The sequence below is a fragment of the Camellia sinensis genome, chromosome 14 (genome assembly GCF_055761805.1).
Source record: "Camellia sinensis isolate YWXY chromosome 14, ASM5576180v1, whole genome shotgun sequence".
Taxonomy (NCBI): domain Eukaryota; kingdom Viridiplantae; phylum Streptophyta; class Magnoliopsida; order Ericales; family Theaceae; genus Camellia; species Camellia sinensis.
In genome coordinates this window covers 89139702-89159233 of record NC_138974.1, presented here as the reverse complement: position 1 = coordinate 89159233, position 19532 = coordinate 89139702, and the positions used below count along the sequence as shown (strand labels likewise).

Sequence of the window (19532 nt, the reverse complement as noted above, 5' to 3'; positions counted from 1 at the left end):
AATTGTCTTTTTTATTAATAAATCAAGTCAATTAACAGCTTTTAATGATATTTGAAATATGTTTCAATTTATAATTTAGGTAATTTTATTATTGTATATGAGAGTAATTATGAATTTCATTTTTTAAGTTAATTCTGTCAAATAAAAAATTCTAATAAGGGGATATTTGTAATTTTCTAAATCACAGAAGACAAATTATATTTTAAATAAATCTCAAAAGGTGTATTTGTAATTTATCCTAAAATGAACGTAGTTAAGCTGCACAAGTGAACATGTGGTGGAGTGGTTAACAATGTTGTTTGATCGCGGTTAGCGCGAGGTTGAATTATCAGCATTGCATGTTTGCATTAATTTATTAGGGCTAATAAATGTAATTAAAAAAATGAGAATTGAAGAGTCCAAAGAAATTAAGTACTAATAATAACCCTCGAATTTTTTCAATGACCCAATACGAGCCCGCACAAACCCATATATATTACCCAATTATAACCTTTTTTCAATGACCCAATACGAGCCCGCACAAACCCATATATATTACCCAATTATAACCTGCTTGATAAACAAGCGCGTTTAAATCCATAAATTACTGGCGGGCGTGGGTAGATTCAAAGATGCGGGTCAAAATTGCCACTCTAATCGAAATTATGCCGACCCACATACGGTGACAGAACAGGAAGGTCCAGGCTTCTATTTGGAACACCCAAGAAAAAAACCTATATTTGCACACAAATATTAATGTGCTTCTCTTGGATTTTCTTATGCGTGTGTATATACATGGAGATAGAATTATGTATCAACTAACCTTTTATCATTAACTGAGTAAAATACAATACCCTTTCCTTGTGTGGTTGTCAGTGATTACGTTGTATGATACACAGTAGAAGGGCCAATAGACCAACAGGGACCAATCGAGTATGCCAGCTTTGTATATTATTAAGTGGTCATGAACTAGTATAACTCTTTTGGTCTTCCACATGCTTTACTTGAGGATGTCTAACCACTTTTTTTTATCATCAATATACTTTTGACATGAAACGTAAGTTAAGCAATTTTCGGCCAAAAAGATAAACAAATAAATAAGTCAAACACGGGCTTCACTTGCAATATATATTCCTATTTTGAAAGTAATAATAACCTTCCAGCCATGTTCACGGGGGCATTCATAATGTATTAAACAGCATATACAGTGGAAGCCAGACCAGCCCACAAAAGGGAAGGTAATAATTCTACCCCCGAATAGCGTTCAACTTCAAGCCAGACTTTAAAGCCTTGTGCAGCTTATCCTTGATAGAAAAGCCACTTAGTGCCGCCGGTCTACCAAAAGACAAACAATCTTCGGGTAGCAATGATCTGAAAAAATCACTGTCATTGAAGCTTGCAAAATCACACTCATCCCTATATCTTAAATCTGGGGAGAGGGAAGATTGCAAAAGGCAAAAATAAGCACAGGAAGTCAATTGAATAAAACTCCATTTACAGATATATATATATATATATATATATATTATATAAATATCTAAACATTTGTGTATATCATATAAACAATGAATGCATATTTGATTCTTACGTTTCAAGAGGTAATCATCCCATTTCTTCTCGTCGAAGAACAAAGAACTGCAATCATCATGTGCAGCCTTTAAGAGAAATAAAATAATAATTATGGAAAAGTCACTCATAATTAACATAATAGCAAGCTCAAGACCCCATGTTGCCAAGCAAAATATGCTGGAAAAAAGTAACACGGATAACTAACCAATATTTGTGTGCCAGTGGACATTTCCGTTTTGGTCAGTTATCCATAACAATGAAGATGGGAAGACCTAACAAAAAGGATACCCAAATAAATAGACCTTACCGTCCCTGTACGATCATTTTCTTGCTTTCCATAGAAAATTGCCAGAACCAAGTGCTCAAGTCCAACATTCTTATCACCTGCGAAATATATGCTCAGGTGTGAGGGGGGAACATGAATATGCATAAACCTACTGCATCCACCAACTGGACAAATCCAGTTTCCTCAACCGAACCCAAAGCAACGTTAAGGCTGAACTAGCAATTTAATGCCTCAAATATTTCCAGAACAGCCCAACTTACCTCCATTTTAAAATAAAAAGATTCATAATATCCAGCGGCAATATAAATTTATAACGAGTAAATTCAATAGGATGTTGAGGACATTGCAAAAATAGAAATCTAACCAAGAATGGTAGCTGCATCGCGCGATAACTTGTAAATGCTAAACGATGAGAGCTTCAAAGCTAATTGACCCGTATAATCTAGCACTCTACCATGGAGCATCATCTCAACACATCTACGAACACTTGAAAGTGAAAGGCCAAACAAAAGATGCTTTGCACTGATGAAACGATCACCTTGCATTCTTCTCTCATGATCAGCAATTTTAATCACTTCAATGAACTCATCTGTAAAAGGTCCAAAGCAACCATCTGATAAAGGAAAAATTACAGCTTCCTGGAAGTACTGCAACTGGAAAAAAACAAAAAATCAAAAAACACAAAACAAAACAACCGACATCATGAAAGAAGACATAAAATAGAAACCATAGAGACATCATTGCGAATGGGACTCAAGGCACCACGATCCAATTACCAATTTCATGTACACATTCTTACCAACAAAAATTACATGACCAAACAATGCAAGATAGCGCTGTCAAACAAAAACTGACTAATCCGTAAACCAGTCTGAACTGGTTCTTTTGCTTTCAAAAACCAGTCCCCTGTCCAGGTCCAATTTATTTTTATTTTTTATAAACGTATTAAATCGTTTAGACATGCGGTTTATTGCTCCCAGATTGGTGTGCAGTTCATGGTTTTCCCCAAAATCGAACCAAACTAGTCCATGTACACCCCTAATGCAAGAAGCTAAGGAATTCGATGAGACCAACAGAACACCCACCCAGGATGCACTACAGTAACTGAAAACAGCCGAAATGAAGGCAGGAAAAATGATTAATCAAAAGTACACCACAAAAATATATGAACCACTTGAACATGCAGGGCATAGAACGCATAAAATAAGGAAAACCTATGAAACAACAAGAACTAGTTTGTGGCGCTAGTGATAGGGGACGAGAACAAATTTTGTTGAAGCATAAACTGAAGATTAATTCAACAGTAACTTTATTTAGGAATTTGTATTCTATTTTTCCTCTTGTTCCCTTGCTGGTAGGGGTGAGAATTTGACATCCAACCCGTTAACACAACTCAAAATTTACACATAATTAGAGAGTTAGGGTTGGTCATTTATTTGACACAAACACAAACATTACACGACACGACAACACGAATATTAAATTGGTTGATTAGGGTTGAACACGCGTAAACTGAGCAAGATCCATACAATAATTCATGTCAGCATGTGGACATGAAGGAATCCACTATAAACCCAAACGCAACCTGTAGTAGCCATAGAATTTCAAATGTTTTATTCTTAGCCATTGAATTATATTTTGGTAAGGGAATATAACTTGTTTTAGCATTTTTGGTAGATGTTTGGATATTAATGTGCAACAATCTATTAAGCACTGACACTTCAAAACAAGTGTCATAGAGGTATTGAACATAGGGACACGTATGGGACATGCCATCCGGTGTGCCGGTTTATTTAATTAATTTTTTTCAAGGACATGTCGGAGCCACATCAAGGACACTTCGGATTGTTTGTAAAATATCGAATTATTTGTTTGTGGATGTAGTATTAATTTATGTAGTAAATAAAATATAATATATTGTCGTGTCCACGTTGTGTCCGTGTCCACATTTAAACGCAAAGTACCTAAAGGTAATACAGAAATTCCATCACCTTCATTAAAACAATTACAACTATCATTACCATACGGGAGGTCAATAAAAGTTCCTCAAACTGCATCATTACTTGGGGAAAATCAATATAATTTACCCAAATAACAACTCTATTCATTTTTACTTTAAAAATAAATTTCTATTTTATTTTCGTATAAGAAATCATTTCACATTCTATAAATGAGAAAATAAGTGAGAACAAAAAGTCCAACATCAATTTTAGAAAGTCAACATCTAAATAAATTATCAAAAATTGTTCCTAAAATTAAGAATTTCATGTTTGCGTAAGCAAAAAACATGTATAACCCCAACTGTGCAAAGTTAGTCCAGTTATACAAACAATTTTAAAAATAATAATAGCAAAAGTTAGGATGTGTGTTATACACATGTAAAGAAGTGTCCAACATGAACATGCCAAAATCTTAATAGTATATGTGCAACTTAGGAACTCAAGAAAGGCCATTTCAAATATGGAACAGAAAACCACCAAAAAAAAAGAGTATAAAGAGAGAAAAATGCATAAAACAAGCACTTTGATTCATCCATTTACATAAAGTTGTAACATTTCCACACACACAAGACAAATTAAGTGAAAGGGGGTGGGGGGAAAGAGCAGAGAGAGGGTGATACCGCTGATGTTTTCATAGCAGCCAATTCATAGAGCCCAAGGAATAAGCCATCAGCTAAACATGAGCATGCAAAAGTAACATCGTTAGCGAGAACCACATCATCTGCTGTATTAGGTAAACAATTACGTAGCAATTCAATGTCAACGCCCCCCCAAGCCTCTAAAACCAAAGAATCAAGAATACGATAACTTTTCTCATTTGTCAACTCCAAGGTAAGCTGCATTTTACAATCTTCCTGGTTTTCAATGGACAACATATCAGACATATGATTAAAATTGATCACTAAATTTTAAAAGTCAAACACTTAAATTTTAAGAATGTAAAATTAATATAGAACCTTACCAAAAAAAAAAAAAAAAACTGATAAAGAAACCAAAGCGAAACAGAAGAATGTGCTCCAACTACTAAATTAACAAACAATGAGTGTTTAGAACACATCATGCTGAAGCTGCAACTCATGTCAGCAGAAGATTTGGACAGCAGCACCAGAATTTATAGAATAGAACTTGAAGTAATAATTATGATGTTAATTTAGCGTAACTCTTTTGAATGTTAAGAAAAATTACTCTAAAAAAAGGACAAACATTAGTGACAAATTTCTAACAGTTCAACAAAGAAGTCAAGAACACAAAAACTGCCAAGTTCATACCTTCAGAGGCTCATAATTCCTAAGCATCTCCAATGCAATTGCTACTTCGTTTGGGCTAATATCATTCCACTACATCCATAAAATTAATAATCAACTTAGCAAGATTCAATAAATTATCTTTGGAAATAAGTTAATATAACCATGTGAAATAATCCTGTCTAGAATAATTGGACAAGATTATCATATACACACTGAAGAAAATAATACCTCGGGACCAAAAATAGGAAAAACCCATGGACGAAGAACCTATAACAAAAAGTATGAACAAAAAATTAAACTTCCTAAAAACAATTTACATCCGAAAAATAAATAGACAAATAGGAAAAACAAATAAAGTCATACAGGCAGTCATGACATTGACTACCAAGGTACTTACAACAAAGGAAAGACAACAGCCAAAAAAAAATATCTTTGTCCACAAAAGGGTGAAATAAATCCCAATTTCAGTCCCGATTCTTAGGAAGTTAGCTGATGCAATCCACAAGAAGAGCAAGAAAGAGTTTAAGAAGTGGCAATATTTGGAAATTGCCATGGATTCAAGTTTTTTTTATTAAAGTCTTATTTTCTGTTTTTTTTAGAGTTTTTTAGGTCATGGGTATTTTGGTAATTTTCATATTTGCTATCATGGGCTGTAGGGGTCGCCCATGGGTCATCATGTGGGTCAAGTTAATAAATTAATTTTTAGTTATGTTTCTTATTTGGTCTTAGATAGGTTTTGAAAGTCAAAATTTTAGTCGTTTACTTCTTTTTGTTCTAGTTGGTCTAGGAAATCTTCGAATTTTATATTAAGTCATGTAATGCTTTTGATTCAATGGAATTGATATTTTAGGCTCCGTTTTTGTTTAGAAAGAAACGAATGATAGAAAATGAAAATGGTAAAAAGTAAAGTGAAAAAGAGGGAAAAAATGAAATTTTAGTTTCTTGCATGCATTTGAATAGATAAAAAAAAAATTGCAAGAAAAGGATGGAAACAAATGTAATCACCGCGTAATAGAGGGTTGTTAAGAGAAGTATAGACAAAGCGGGAAACAATATACTCTTCTTCAAGTTTTGTGGGAAATTGTATATTTTGCAAAAAAAAAAATTGCAAGCTTAACTAACAAGCTAATTTGAGTTGTACAGGAAACTTTAGTTTCCATTACTTTCGAGAACTCTTTATCTAAAGAAACACAAAAAATTATTTTTTTCTTTTTTCGTTGACAATGAGTGATTCCTAGGAACTATCTTCTTCTCCTTCTTTCTCTCACTTATTTTCTGCACTTCAACAGCCCAAATACTGTTTTATGGGTACCTGTTCACAGCCCTAAAACAGCCCCAAAAAATCTCATCTTTTCATGCTTAAACTCTTAACCATTTATTACCCTAAACAAACCCTACCTGTCCCCTACTCTTATGGCAATTTCAGCTATAACACCCAATTAAAATCAGCCCCAAAGCTAACTGTTGTTGCTATCCGTACTTCTAAATTGGTAAATTAAACTTTGCCCCTTTAAGTTTGACCGTTTTCCCACTTTGGCCGGCCCTATGGGTTTTTTTCACTTCGGCCCTTCACGTTTCAAAATTTTCCCAATTTACTCTTGAAGCTAACTTCCTTCCAAATTTAGGCGGAAACTATCACGTGGGGCCACATATACACAAGTTAGATCCAAAACCTCAAACCCAAAACCCAACCCCAGCCCACCCAACCTTGCAAACCCACAGCTCCCCACTAAATAGCCTCCCACCATCTCCCCTTAAGCATCTGAACCCTCCACCGCCCCAACCTCAATCTCTCCCTTCTGTCCCCAACCACCAACAACATTGAAATCAAGGCTAACACCACCAGATCTACAGCCATAGCAATCACCATTAACACCGCACACTGCCCATAACCTCCATCCTCATCTCTTTCTTTAACTTGCAATGACGAACAGTGAGATCAGCAAGTAACTCTAACATAAAGACCTGCAACCACATCGAGATCGAGATCGAGATCGAGATAGGGGAGGGGTTGGAGGTTAAAGAACAGAAAGAGAGATAGGGCAATAAACGTTAAGGGAGGTGGAGTAAGGAATGGTGGTAGTGGAAGCAAGGGTGGTTAGGAACAATTTCCAACTTTAGCCTGAATTCTCAGCTCAATAGTGCATACAAAAGAATGAAAAGAATTATTTGGATTTTCCCATCAATGAGGTAGATGCCATGTATATATAATAAATTCATGATACAATTTAAGAAATGATATAAATAAGAAACAATACTAAATTAATGATTGACACAATCGCAGATAATATACATAGGCGGTGTTTGGGAAGGAGATTGAGAGGCTATTTTAGCCTCATTCAAATAGCCAAAAAGTTGTACTGTAACTGAGTTTTTTTTTTTTTTTAATCAAAAACTGACGCGGACAGATTCATGACTGTGCAGGGCAGATTTGAAATTACGTTTTTGCCCTTTTAATTTTTGACTAACCCACCACCTTAGCATTTCAACACACGGGCAATTTAGTCATTTCATATCCCAACAAATCAATCATCACGTCAGGCACAACTTTTTGGGAATAATTTAATTATTTTTTATCTCAACATCATTTCAAACACATTTTTCAATACAACAATCAAACAAAAATATCAATCCATCTTCCCAAACACAAAAACTAAAATAGCATATTAAAATAGTCAAAAAGCCAAAAAGCTTAAAAAATAGCCACTTCCCAAACACCCACATAATACGAAAAATAAAAAAATTCGATATACTCTAATTTCTATATTCAACACTCCCCCTCAAGCTGGTGTGAAGATATTCAACAATCACAGCTTACCAATGGATGACTGGAAGAAGCCGTAAAAAACTCAATGGCTAGTCCAAATAAATGCTACCGAACAAATCTGGTAGTCCACTAAATAAATAAATAAAAAGTCAAAAAGTGCTTAATACATCAACACCACACCCTAAAAAGGGGAAAAAAACAAAAAATAACTGAACTGCCCTAGAAGAAGCTAACCAAAATCAATGTTGGGACAGTTTAAAGGGGTCATGCTGGACCATTGTAGGAACTGACCGAAATCAATGTCGGGACAATTTAAGGGGTCATGTCGGACCGTTGTAGAGACTGACTGGATGTTGAACCAGCAAATATGGTACATACATAACTTATGATGTGGTGTTAAACGATGATGGCAATAGATGACTATGTGTGCCAAGGGGCGGCTTATTAGAAAATAAGCCAGGAGGCTGCTTAGGTGGTGCGCCAAGGGGGCAACTTGGGTTGTGTGCCAGAGGGGGTGACTTGGATTGTGCGCCAGATGGGGCGACTTAGGTGGTTTACATGGTATATCACCATGCTCACCATGATATAGGTATAATACCCCTCCTCAAACTCAAATAGGTTTGAAGATGGAAACCTATTTGAGGTTGAAATAGAGGGAAAGACAAAGTGAAACAGAAACACCCAAAAATGGATTGCGAGTAAAAAAAAATATGATAGAGATATTTGGGATAGGAATAAACTAGTGGATAAAGTTAGAGATCACCACGAAGTGATACTGAAAGAAAATATAACAGTGGAATGGGTTGAGATCTAGCGGGCAGCCAAGGCAAGGCTGTCGCCTACTGGTGAAGCAAAGTTACAAAGTTACAAGGTACTTGACCTAACTCTGATACCAAATGCTACCTAAGACCAAATTCCCAATTTGATAGTATCTAAATGCCGTCAAAACAAACCTCAAGAAAATTTATAATAAATTGATGGTATGCTTATCTAGTTTCCATAGGGTCAGGGAGATACTATAAAATATTAAATCCAAACAATGCATTAAAAATTGACTTGACAACTATCACACTTCAAAAATATCTTAGAAGTCAATCAACCAACAGAACCAAAATGAATTACCACAATGAACATTCAAGAATACATTTATTTCACAACCTAGAAAACAAAATAAAATAAAAAATTACCTCAACTTCTTTTTTGGCACTACATGGATATAGTTGCATCAAGACAAATATTTAAATGAGAAACATACAAACTGACAATAATTATTAAAGCCATAGCAATTACTAGCAATGAGGAAGAAAGATTCTTACCTCTGTTCTGTCATCATAAATATCATGTTCCCGCAGTTTGGAAAATTGATCAGCTTTCACCTTTCTTTTGGCACTACATTTATGTTGCTGCATACAGACAATATTGATTTTTTTTTTTTCATAATAAACAACAATGAAATATTTCTAAACTTAAATATTGTAAGTCCATTTGGATAAATATGAATTTCAAATTAAGGGATTTAAGGTTAAATTTTATAAAAATATTGGAGAATAACTATTATAAGTAGATTGGAAAATTATAAAACAAAATAAGTCGAAATAGAAATGATATATTTATTTGGAAAATTCTATAAAAACCAATTGCAAAAAAGTGTATATTGCATGTCGCAGTTATGATCTTTATCACATTGGTTATGATCTTTATAACCTTAGTTATGACACATTATGGTATTAATTATGACTCATTGTAGTGTTGGTTATAACTTAGTTATAATTTCTTGTGACTATTATTTTGGTTATGACTCATTATGATGTTAGTTATGACCTATTGGGATTATTTTTAGGTTATGACCGCAGCCGTCGTGTTTGGTTATTATTTATTATGGTCCTTTTAGTTATAACCAAAAATGATTTAGTTCTAACACTTTATGGTATTAACACCACGAAATATCATAACTTGTATATGGTATACCCTTTTGTGGAGTGTATGGTAGAAGGACTCATATTAGTAGAATCTTTGTAATTAGAAAGAAAATCCTTAATAGAAGGGGCATCATCAGCATTTTAAGGAGGGCACTGTTACAATTTTATGAAGGATATATATAATTTATATATGTTAGGGTTCTAACAAAATTATCGAAAATCCGAGGAAAGAAAGATTCTTACCCCTGGTCCTACTGTAGATCCGTCCCTGACACATTCTAACAATTATTAAAGCCAAAGCAATTGCTAGGAATGAAAAAGAAAGATTCTTACCCGTATAGTGTCACAAATATCATGTTCCCTTAGCGTGGAAAATTGATCAACTTTCACCTTCCCCTCAGCAATAGCTACAAGAGGATCACATTTACACTGCACATGGAAAAAGGTGTTTTCACATATGAGAAAAAGAGAACAGGTGAACAACCAAAAAAGAAAAGAATTTCTTATATATAAAAATTCTTACAGAGTCAAGAATTTCACATAATTTTGAGTACTCATCCTCAACCACACTCTGATCAAATATTTTCTCAAAATCTTCCTGGAATATAAAAGTAAATGAAAATGAGAGCGCAATGGAACCAACATTCCTTAACAATTCACCCTATAAAAACTCGTGTAAATTCAAACATATTATGAGAAACACCACAACTATAGCAAAAAAACAAAAATTATGTTAATTAAATATATCAGAAGAAGATACATCAATAATGACACAAGACAAAAGTAATACATTTACAACAGCAAAATCACATACCGGCAACCGCCAATGTGTATCATTTTATATATTGAATGTAAGTGCACTATGAAAGAGACCTTCCAAACCATAAAAACCCATGCAACAAAGACATTCATACTATAATATTATAATCTACCACCATTATAACAAAAACAACAACAATGATAACAAGAAAAATAGTTCAAATAAAAACAAGACTAAATGCACATCATGAAATGATCAAGAACAATGTAATTTATTGACCTAAGAAGAACTTGTGTGAGAATCAAGTAGCAATCAACTAGTTCAAACTACAAAACTCGCCTTTTAAAAAGTAGAGCAATATAAAATTAAAAAAAGGATAAGATGAACACTAAAGCAATTGTGAGGGTTCCATGATTCATATAGTCCCTAACCCATCAAAACAAAAGGAACACCAATATATAAGATGAACACTAATTGAGCAAAAATGATTTGATATTTAAAATCCTTGCATTAGTCAATTGACAATGGACACAAGACAACCATTCTTAACCCACCATAGTAGCACAATGGAGAATCACATATAACTACTTCACTATTTTCATTCGGCACACATCAAGTTAAAATGACACATCCACTCTGAATTCCTATCAGCACTCATTCATAATCAAGCTCGGCCATATCCACCTAGTGAAATTTAGATCTAGTCATCTAAATCTTACTTGACAAACATATAATGAATCACCATCAAATCCATGAGTTGTTCAAACATAACAAAATAGAAATCTAATGTACCTACATTAAATGTTGAACAAAACATCAAATAAATTTTTTAGTTACACGAGACTAAAGCAAATATTAAACCACAGAAAATTGATGAAAGCTCCGCGAGACTACTACCAAAAACAATATCCACAAAAAATTGGCCACAGGCACATTAAGGTAGAATTTAGAATTTACCATATCAAAAACACTCAAGACAAACTTAACAATACTTTTAAACACACTTTCGCCAACAGTATTGTAATCCTCGTCTTTGATTAGCTCCTTGAAGGAACAGAACATAACATAACACATCGCTCCATGGGCTAATACCGCAATAGCCTTACCAATCTTGGTGTACTGTTCTTCTTTGATTGGCCCAAACCACGAGGCATCTTGTACTACCTAAAAATATAAATTTGGTAAGATTCAGGGATTGATAGGCAATGCACAATAAGTGAAGTAAAAACGAAAAAAAAAAAGGGTTAAATATATCTTTAGATAAATCAAAAGTAATATCATTCCATATTTTTATACTTCAATTTCCACACCTACCAATGCAGGTTTTAGTGTTGGACAAAAGGGACTTAAGGCAAAATAAGACAACGTCAGTTAACATCCTTTTAGTACAAATTAACTATTATTATGTTAATTTTTAATGGACACGCAGCACAAATCACCCAAAAATACATGTTTTGGCTAAAACTAGTGTGCTTAATAAACTATGCCCATTTGCCCTTTTGCAAAGGCAATTTCTGAGAATGGATCATGAAAATTATGCTGGCCTTGATAATCAATCTAGCGTTCAAATAACGTTTTCCAAAGCGCAATTAGTTGTCAAAAGTGATTATCAACCAAGATGGTTGTGCTGCAGTGAAAGTAATAATAATTGAATCACCTTATGACAATACATACATACATGCCAAGGGACATCATGATTTAGCATTCCGTAATGTCAAGATGAAAAAAGAGAGTAAGAAATGAAACCATAATATGCTCCACGATCATACATTAAACAGAAAATAAATTTCTTATTCATCAATGTTTCATAATATGCCCCATAATCACACAATCAATAGACCATAAAGTTTCTCATCAAAATAAAATTTAAAGAAAAAAAAAAAAAAAAAAGATTCATATTCCTTGAATACAATAGAATTCAAAACAAACAAAAAATTCCCATTACTACCAAAACCAAATTTTCCATTCTCTGTCTCGACCCATGTTACTTGGATCGTTATGCTGTATGGAATGGGAACTAAAACAAGAACATAAAACACCACATGCACTAAAATGTGAAACGATAGGGGTAGACTTGTATAAATTACAATATTAAAATTTAAGGTACTCCTTTCAAAGATTAGACATCCAATAAAAAAAAAAAATAGTACATTTTTTTCAATTGATCATGAAAAAACACATTTTCATAAGCATTATGAGCATTTTTTCCCATTTTGTCCTTCCAAAACTGCAATGCTCCTTAGATTTTAGTTCATTATATTTAATTTTTCCCCTAAGAAAAACAAAGGAAAAAAATTTTGGAATCACTTTGGATAGATAATTAATTGCTTTGGAACAAAATTGTACCATATTTCAAAACGTGCATCCAAAATGTATTAGCAGCTCTAGTACCACTTGGTCAAGATTATATTTCTTATTAGGCTTGTCCTTCCTAAAATGCTCTAGCAGCAATTAAAAAATTCAAAAACTTCATGAATAAAAAAAGTACGTCGCTAAAAAAATCAAGAACACAGATGAAATAAACAAATAATTTATAGACCTCCAACAAAAGGTTGTTTTCTACATTTCCCAAATAAGGATAAAACAACCAAGAAACCTTTCTGGTGGCTAGGCCACTCCCTTCAAGCTCCAATGTTTGCCTGGCATTGCTTTTTCCAAAATGGGTCTCATTCTCATATGGTTCAAGTGTCAACACCTAAAAAAGTGACAGCAAAAAAGGGAGGGAGTTAAGATCAAATTCTCATACAGGCAAGTATATTCAGCATTCTACAATGAGCAAATACCTTTCTGCTGTCTTCTTTTTCTGAACTGCTTTTAACATAATAATCTGCCAGCATTCGTTTAGACACAATTAGAGCAGCTTCCCTGTTTAAGAATGAGTAATCAAATACAGGTGAACAAGAATGAGACTTGATTATCTAAAAAGAAAAAAAGGCATAGTGGTGCTTACAAAAAGATGCACCATAATTATAATTTATAAACAAGAGTCTAGGTGCATCTACATTACTAAGAAGTAAGGACTCTCAAAAAATCAATTCCCTTGGTCTGAATTATGATGGACCCATTTTGTTGGTTTGAAGCTATATATGTACATTCCTTTATCGACAAAACATACAGTTATACCAACACATCCATGAACAAGAAAGGAAGAAATTAAAATTCCAAGGTATTAGTTCAGTAGGTAGTTGTTTAACTAAGAACTACTAAAGCACGAATGACAAAGCATATATAGGAAACCAGTTGGGTAAAAAAAATTGGGATAACTGGGAACGTAAACAAATATTGTTTTAAGACATAAAACAACAATGTAGGGACTACAAAGATGCACCATCCAACTTAATTTCCCATGACTTGCATAGACCACACTACACTTATCAATTGAAAATATAATATAAAATACATTAAAACTAGAAAAGATGTACAATTAATTGTTGCTAAAGATAAGGTAGTAACAATTACAAGAATTGGAGGCAGAACATAATCATGTTAATTAAACTTGTAATGGGAGAAATTATAATTAATGTGATTAGCACCTATGAATCCCAAATAGGATTGGAGGAACAAATGAAAAACGCAATTTTGGGATTAACTGGATGAGTTAATGCAACAAATATCTATTTTATTTTATACGAAATAAAAATAATTATGTGGATATTTCGACGGTTATGTAGAAAAAGTTAAGCAAGGAACAAGAGAATACATAGTGGATATGATTTTGGGAACCGAAAACAGGGCCACAGACTTGCATTTCTCAGTAACATTTGATCTTATAGTAAACAATACCTTCATTAAAAAGAGAAGGGGAGACAGAGAGAGAGAGAGAGAGAGAGAGAGAGATTTCAATAACTTTTAAAAATGTGTTAAATAAGAGTCAAATAGATTATTTTCTGGTAAGAAAAACATGTTACTTAATATGTAAAATTACAAGTTTATCCCTGAAAGAGGGTTCAACATCACAAGATAAGCATACATAAAGGAAAACTCTATCCATACATAGCAGTAAAATGATCGTCGTAAACAGAAACGTTAGAGGAAGGGGAAGAGCTAAATTGACATGGATTGCGGTAGTAAGAAATTATATGAATTATTTAATTAATTGAACATATAACTCTTGACAGAGCAAAATGGCTAAAAGAATCATGTGGCCAACCCTATTTGATGAGAACAGAAGCCCTATTTTAGTTTGGTTTGGTTTGGTTTGGTTTGGTTTGGTTCGATTATCCATAGTACGTGCATCAAGTCAAATTGACTCTCATGCTGTTAGTAAATTTATATTTTGACACAATAAATTGAGTGAGGCCTTCATAGACCGAAAACCTCAGCCATTGAATGAATTATGAACCACCAAAAAACTAGTCAAATGAAGCATCTCTCGCTATGACAGCCAACAAACCATCCTACTACCAAACTCCTAAGGATTCACTGTAAAGAAACAAACCCAAAAGAAAAAATTATAGACTGTGCCACGTAATGTGAAAGAAAATAAACCTTTTCCACAAAATAAAGATTGACAAAAATGGGGAAGAGGAGTAGGAGCAAGAGGAAAAAATCAAATGTACACCAACCATTGAATGGAGGGAGAAATGAAAACTGGATTTCAATCTAAAATCAATGTTAGTTACAATTTTAACAATTATCATTAATAATTACTATTAGTAAATACTACTCCCTCTGTCCCATTTTGTTAGTCCATAATTCCATTTTTGGACGTTCCCAACCACAATGCTCATGTCCACTTTTGAAAAGTCAATGCACAAAAGTTTTATGTTGCCAAAGAATATATTAAAGGGACAACGATGGGAATCAACACTTTTGAATTTGAATTTGAGCATATTAATTGCTTTTGTTTGGGACAAGGGGAGCATATCTATTCTAATATATAAAGTGAATGCTGCTATTGGTGTTGACACTTTTTGTCCCATATTTTGGATTTTTCCAAAACACCCCTATATTTGGAGTTATATTTGGAGTTTTTGTAAGAATTATGCAAAAAAGAGGATGAGCCTCGAACCCATAGCCTTGGATTTAATAATGAAAGTCTGTCCCACTTGAGCAACCTACATTATATATGTTTTTTTTTTTTTTTTCTTTTTTGAATTGCACATGCAAATGCGTGTAGTTAACAATTTATAGTAGCATAAAAGATGTATTATATCAAATTTATCATTATCCAGAAGGTAGGATTCCAATTTTAACAACCTCAACACAAATCAACCATGAACAAATTTATTGAGTAAAAGTAAAGGCAACTGAAACTTGTATGTGATAAACAAGAAGAGTAACTACTACTAAAACTCACCATCCATCCCAAACAAAATTGGTCTCCTTCGTTTCATACCGAAAGCCGTCATCGTCGCTATAAGGACCGTAATGAAGTCCCCCGTCATCGTCGCTATAAGGACCGTAATGAAGTCCCCCAATTTCAAATTCAGTCGAATCCGAGTCAATGTTACTAATTCAGCCCACAATGCATAATAAGCATGAATTGCTATGGAAAAATTAAACCAAAAGCCAATAAATAAAATAACATAATGATATGAAGAGAAGTGCAGATAAAGCTTACTCTGAGTTGCAAAAATCACCCCCCCAGTTCTCACTTTCAAGTGTGCTTTTGTCAGGAGCAAGTGTATTGCTCTCACCTTCGCTACCAGAAACAAGAGAAGAACTACTATTAATCAACGTGTTTTCCTCCATCACTGCCTTGTATTTCAATCTTCGATTGGATTGGACCTCTTTTATTTCTCCCTCCTCGTGATATTCCTCGTCTCTGAGACACCACCACACAGCCAAACCATTACATCGTGAAAAAACAATTAAAATCAAAAAACTGATTGTATTCCCATCAAATAACAAAACAATCAATCAAAACATAATAATAAATAATTCAGAATGATGTGAGAAAGAAAACTTGGCATCGCAAACATCAATATTCTCACCTAACGAACCAAACTTTGCTACCCCAACCCTGGTGAAGAGAAACCCTCTACTCTAAGGTTCGCCTCTTGAGTCCCCAATTCTTCTGATTGTTTTGCACCCAACTAGGGCTGCAATCGAGCTGTACCGCCTTATATACACACTGCGTTTGGTTAAATTTTTTAATCAATTTTTCAAAATCCAAAACCTATTTGGCTTCCGATTTTTGAAAACTCATTTTAAAATCCAAAATGTCACGGGAGACCTATAAATCCTATATATTTAATGGTTTTTTTTTTTTTTTTTTTTTTTTTTTTTTTGAGAACCGAGTATCCGGGCCAGCACCTCTTCGGAGTGACGCACCTCGACTAATCTCAGGGCCCTGAGCCGATCGACCGGGCAAAGACGCAGTGGCCCGCCAGTAGCGGGCTGGGGGTGGGATTCGAACCTGAGACTTAGAGAGAAGCAAACTCCTAGGTCCCTGGTCCCTTGCCCTCAACCAACTGGGCTACCCTATATATTTAAAGGTTGTTTGCGAGGTTCTAAATAAGTGTATTTTTTTAATTTTTTATGAAATATAGATTGAGTTTGAAGTGATGCGGTAAAGAGCTGATGTGACTTAAATAAGATGATGTGACTTAAATAGAATAGTAACTTTTTGATCTTTTAACTATTTTAGTATATGCCAAACAAGGCTTATAAATTTTATAACAATTAATAATATTTTTTATCAAATATTATTAAAAAATATCATTAATAGTTAATTTTCAGCAAAAGTTTAAAAAATGTATCATAAAAAATATTACTAATTATAAATTTTAGCAACAGTTTAAAAAAAATCATCACAAAAAAATGTCACTAATTTTTAATTTTTAGAGACAGTTTGAAAAATTTGTCATAGATGATGAGAATAATGGGAGTCGAGGAATGTTTCCTAAAGTAGTTTGAGTATCCCGATGTCTTCCCTAAAGACCTCACGACATTACCACCTCATCGTGAGATAAAATTTTCCATCGACTTAGTGCCCAGGACCACACCTATTTCTATGCCTCCCTACAGATTTGCCCAGGCGGAGTTACTTGTCTTAAAGAAGTAGTTACAAGAATTGTTAGACAAAGGTTTTACACGCCCTAGTACTTCGCCATGCGGAGCACCGGCCCTATTTGCGAAGAAGAAAGATGGTTCATTACGGTTATGTATCGATTATCATAAACTCAATAGAGCCACAGTTAAGAACGAATACCATTTACCTAGGATAGATGACCTTTTTGACCAACTTAGGGATTCTCGAAAATAGACTTAAGATCGGGCTATCATCAGTTGCGAGTGAATGAGGAGGACATTCCCAAGATAGCCTTCTGTACCCAATATGGCCACTATGAATTTCTAGTAATGTCGTTTGGCTTAACCAATGCTCCTGCAACTTTTATGGACCTGATGAATCAAATTTTTCGAGAATTTTTTGATAAGTTTGTGGTGGTTTTTGTAGATGACATACTTATTTACTCGCCCTCCGAAGAGGAGCATGAGAAGCACCTTCACATCATCTTACAACTTCTAAGAGAACATCGATTCTATGCTAAATACAAGAAGTGTGAGTTTTGGCTCTCAAAGCTGAAGTTTTTGGGTCATGTGGTCTCAAAGGATGGAGTGACAGTAGATGCATCGAAAATTGAAGCCGTGCAAAAATGGGAACGACCTAGAAATGTGTTTGAGATACGTAGTTTTTTGGGGCTTACTGGGTATTATTAGCTTTTTGTAAAGGATTTTTCCTCTTTAGCAGCACCATTGACCAAACTAACCGGGAAGGGGGTGAAATTTATATGGAACGATGCCAGTGTGAAATCTTTTCTAGAATTAAAGGCCAGATTAACCACTGCGCTGGTTTTGATTATTCTTGAGAGAGGAAAAGGTTACATTGTCTATTGTAATGCATCAAAAGAAGGGCTAGGGTGTGTCTTAATGCAAGAAGGCAAGGTTGTAGCGTATGGTTCTCGCCAACTGAAAACTCATGAGAGAAACTACCCTACTCACGATCTTGAATTAGCTATAGTCATTTTTGCTTTAAAAACCTGGAGACATTACTTATACGGAGAGAAATTTGATATCTTTTTCTGATAATAAGAGCCTTAAGTACTTATTCTCGCAGAAAGATTTGAACCTACGTCAGAGAAAATGGATGGAATATATGGAGGGCTACGATTTTGAATTACATTACCATCCGGGAAAGGCGAATGTTGTCGTAGATGCTTTAAATAGAAAATCTATGAGCACGATTGCCAGCCTTGCCATGAGAGAATGGAAGATGTTGGGGGATTTAAATGAATTCGAGGTACAACTCGGTGAATCGCCTAATCAAGCTATGTTGTTTTCGATTTCAATTCAACCATCGTTAGTCACTCAAGTTTTAGAAGCACAATAGAATGATCCGGAAGTGGGGATTATGAGAAAGAAGATCTCACAAGGACAAGGGGATAAGGGATTAAGGGTGCATTCCGATTCAGGCATTCGACATGTAAATTGCCTTTTTGTTCCACAATCTTGTAGAGAGGATGTATTTCAAGAATTCCACCACTCTCGTTTAACCGTTCATTCCAGAGGTACAAAGATGTATCAAGACTTGTGTCGTCAATTTTGGTGGAAGGGTATGAAGAGGGATGTAGCTCTATTTGTGGCTAAATGCTTAACGTGTCAATAAGTCAAAGCAGAATACCAAAAACCAGCCGGGTTATTACAACCCTTGCCGGTAGCTGAATGGAAGTAGGAACACATCACCATGGACTTTGTCTCCGGCCTCCTTAGAACTCAAAGGGGTAATGATGCTATTTGGGTCGTAGTGCACCGACTAACTAAATCGGCACATTTTCTTGCGATGTGTATAAGTGACTCCGTTGACTACTTAGCAAAGTTGTATGTTAAAGAGGTTATTCGGCTTCATGGGGTTTCCATAAGTATAGTTTTGGATAGAGATCCTCGCTTCACCGTACGATTATTGCAAAGCTTACAAACTGCCATGGGGACTCAATTAAACTTTAGTACCGCTTATCACCCCAAAACTGATGGCCAATCGGAATGTACCATCCAAATTTTAA

At 34.5% G+C, this 19532-nt stretch overlaps 1 protein-coding gene across 10 annotated transcripts; it reads right to left on the bottom strand.

Annotated features, from left to right (window-relative positions):
- Positions 1-1077: 1077 nt before the first annotated feature.
- On the bottom strand, positions 1078-16696 carry LOC114297121 (uncharacterized). 10 transcript variants are annotated; one of them, XM_082905909.1, is made up of 16 exons: positions 16464-16696; positions 16091-16294; positions 15827-15979; positions 13311-13392; positions 13067-13222; positions 11485-11691; positions 10291-10365; positions 10101-10196; positions 9165-9251; positions 5310-5348; positions 5103-5171; positions 4455-4688; positions 2199-2487; positions 1856-1932; positions 1568-1634; positions 1078-1350 (listed from the first exon to the last, which is right to left on the bottom strand). In XM_082905909.1, the coding sequence occupies exons 2-16, from the start codon at positions 16219-16221 to the stop codon at positions 1301-1303; spliced, it is 1812 nt and encodes a 603-aa protein (XP_082762035.1). In that variant the 5' UTR covers positions 16222-16294; positions 16464-16696; the 3' UTR covers positions 1078-1300. The 10 variants fall into 10 exon arrangements, with proteins under 10 accessions (XP_082762035.1, XP_082762036.1, XP_082762031.1 ...); XM_082905910.1 differs by having other exon boundaries at positions 13124-13222; positions 16464-16688; XM_082905905.1 differs by having other exon boundaries at positions 1078-1408; positions 16464-16684.
- Positions 16697-19532: the final 2836 nt, after the last annotated feature.

Coding starts and splice junctions, on each gene's coding strand:
- LOC114297121 (XM_082905905.1), bottom strand. CDS start 16,221: ATGGAGGAAAACACGTTGATTAATAGTAGTTCTTCTCTTGTTTCTGGT. Junction 5,349..9,164: donor TTTATGATGACAGAACAGAG/GTAAGAATCTTT, acceptor TTTTTGTTATAG/GTTCTTCGTCCATGGGTTTT. Junction 4,689..5,102: donor GGAATTATGAGCCTCTGAAG/GTATGAACTTGG, acceptor ATTGAAAACCAG/GAAGATTGTAAAATGCAGCT.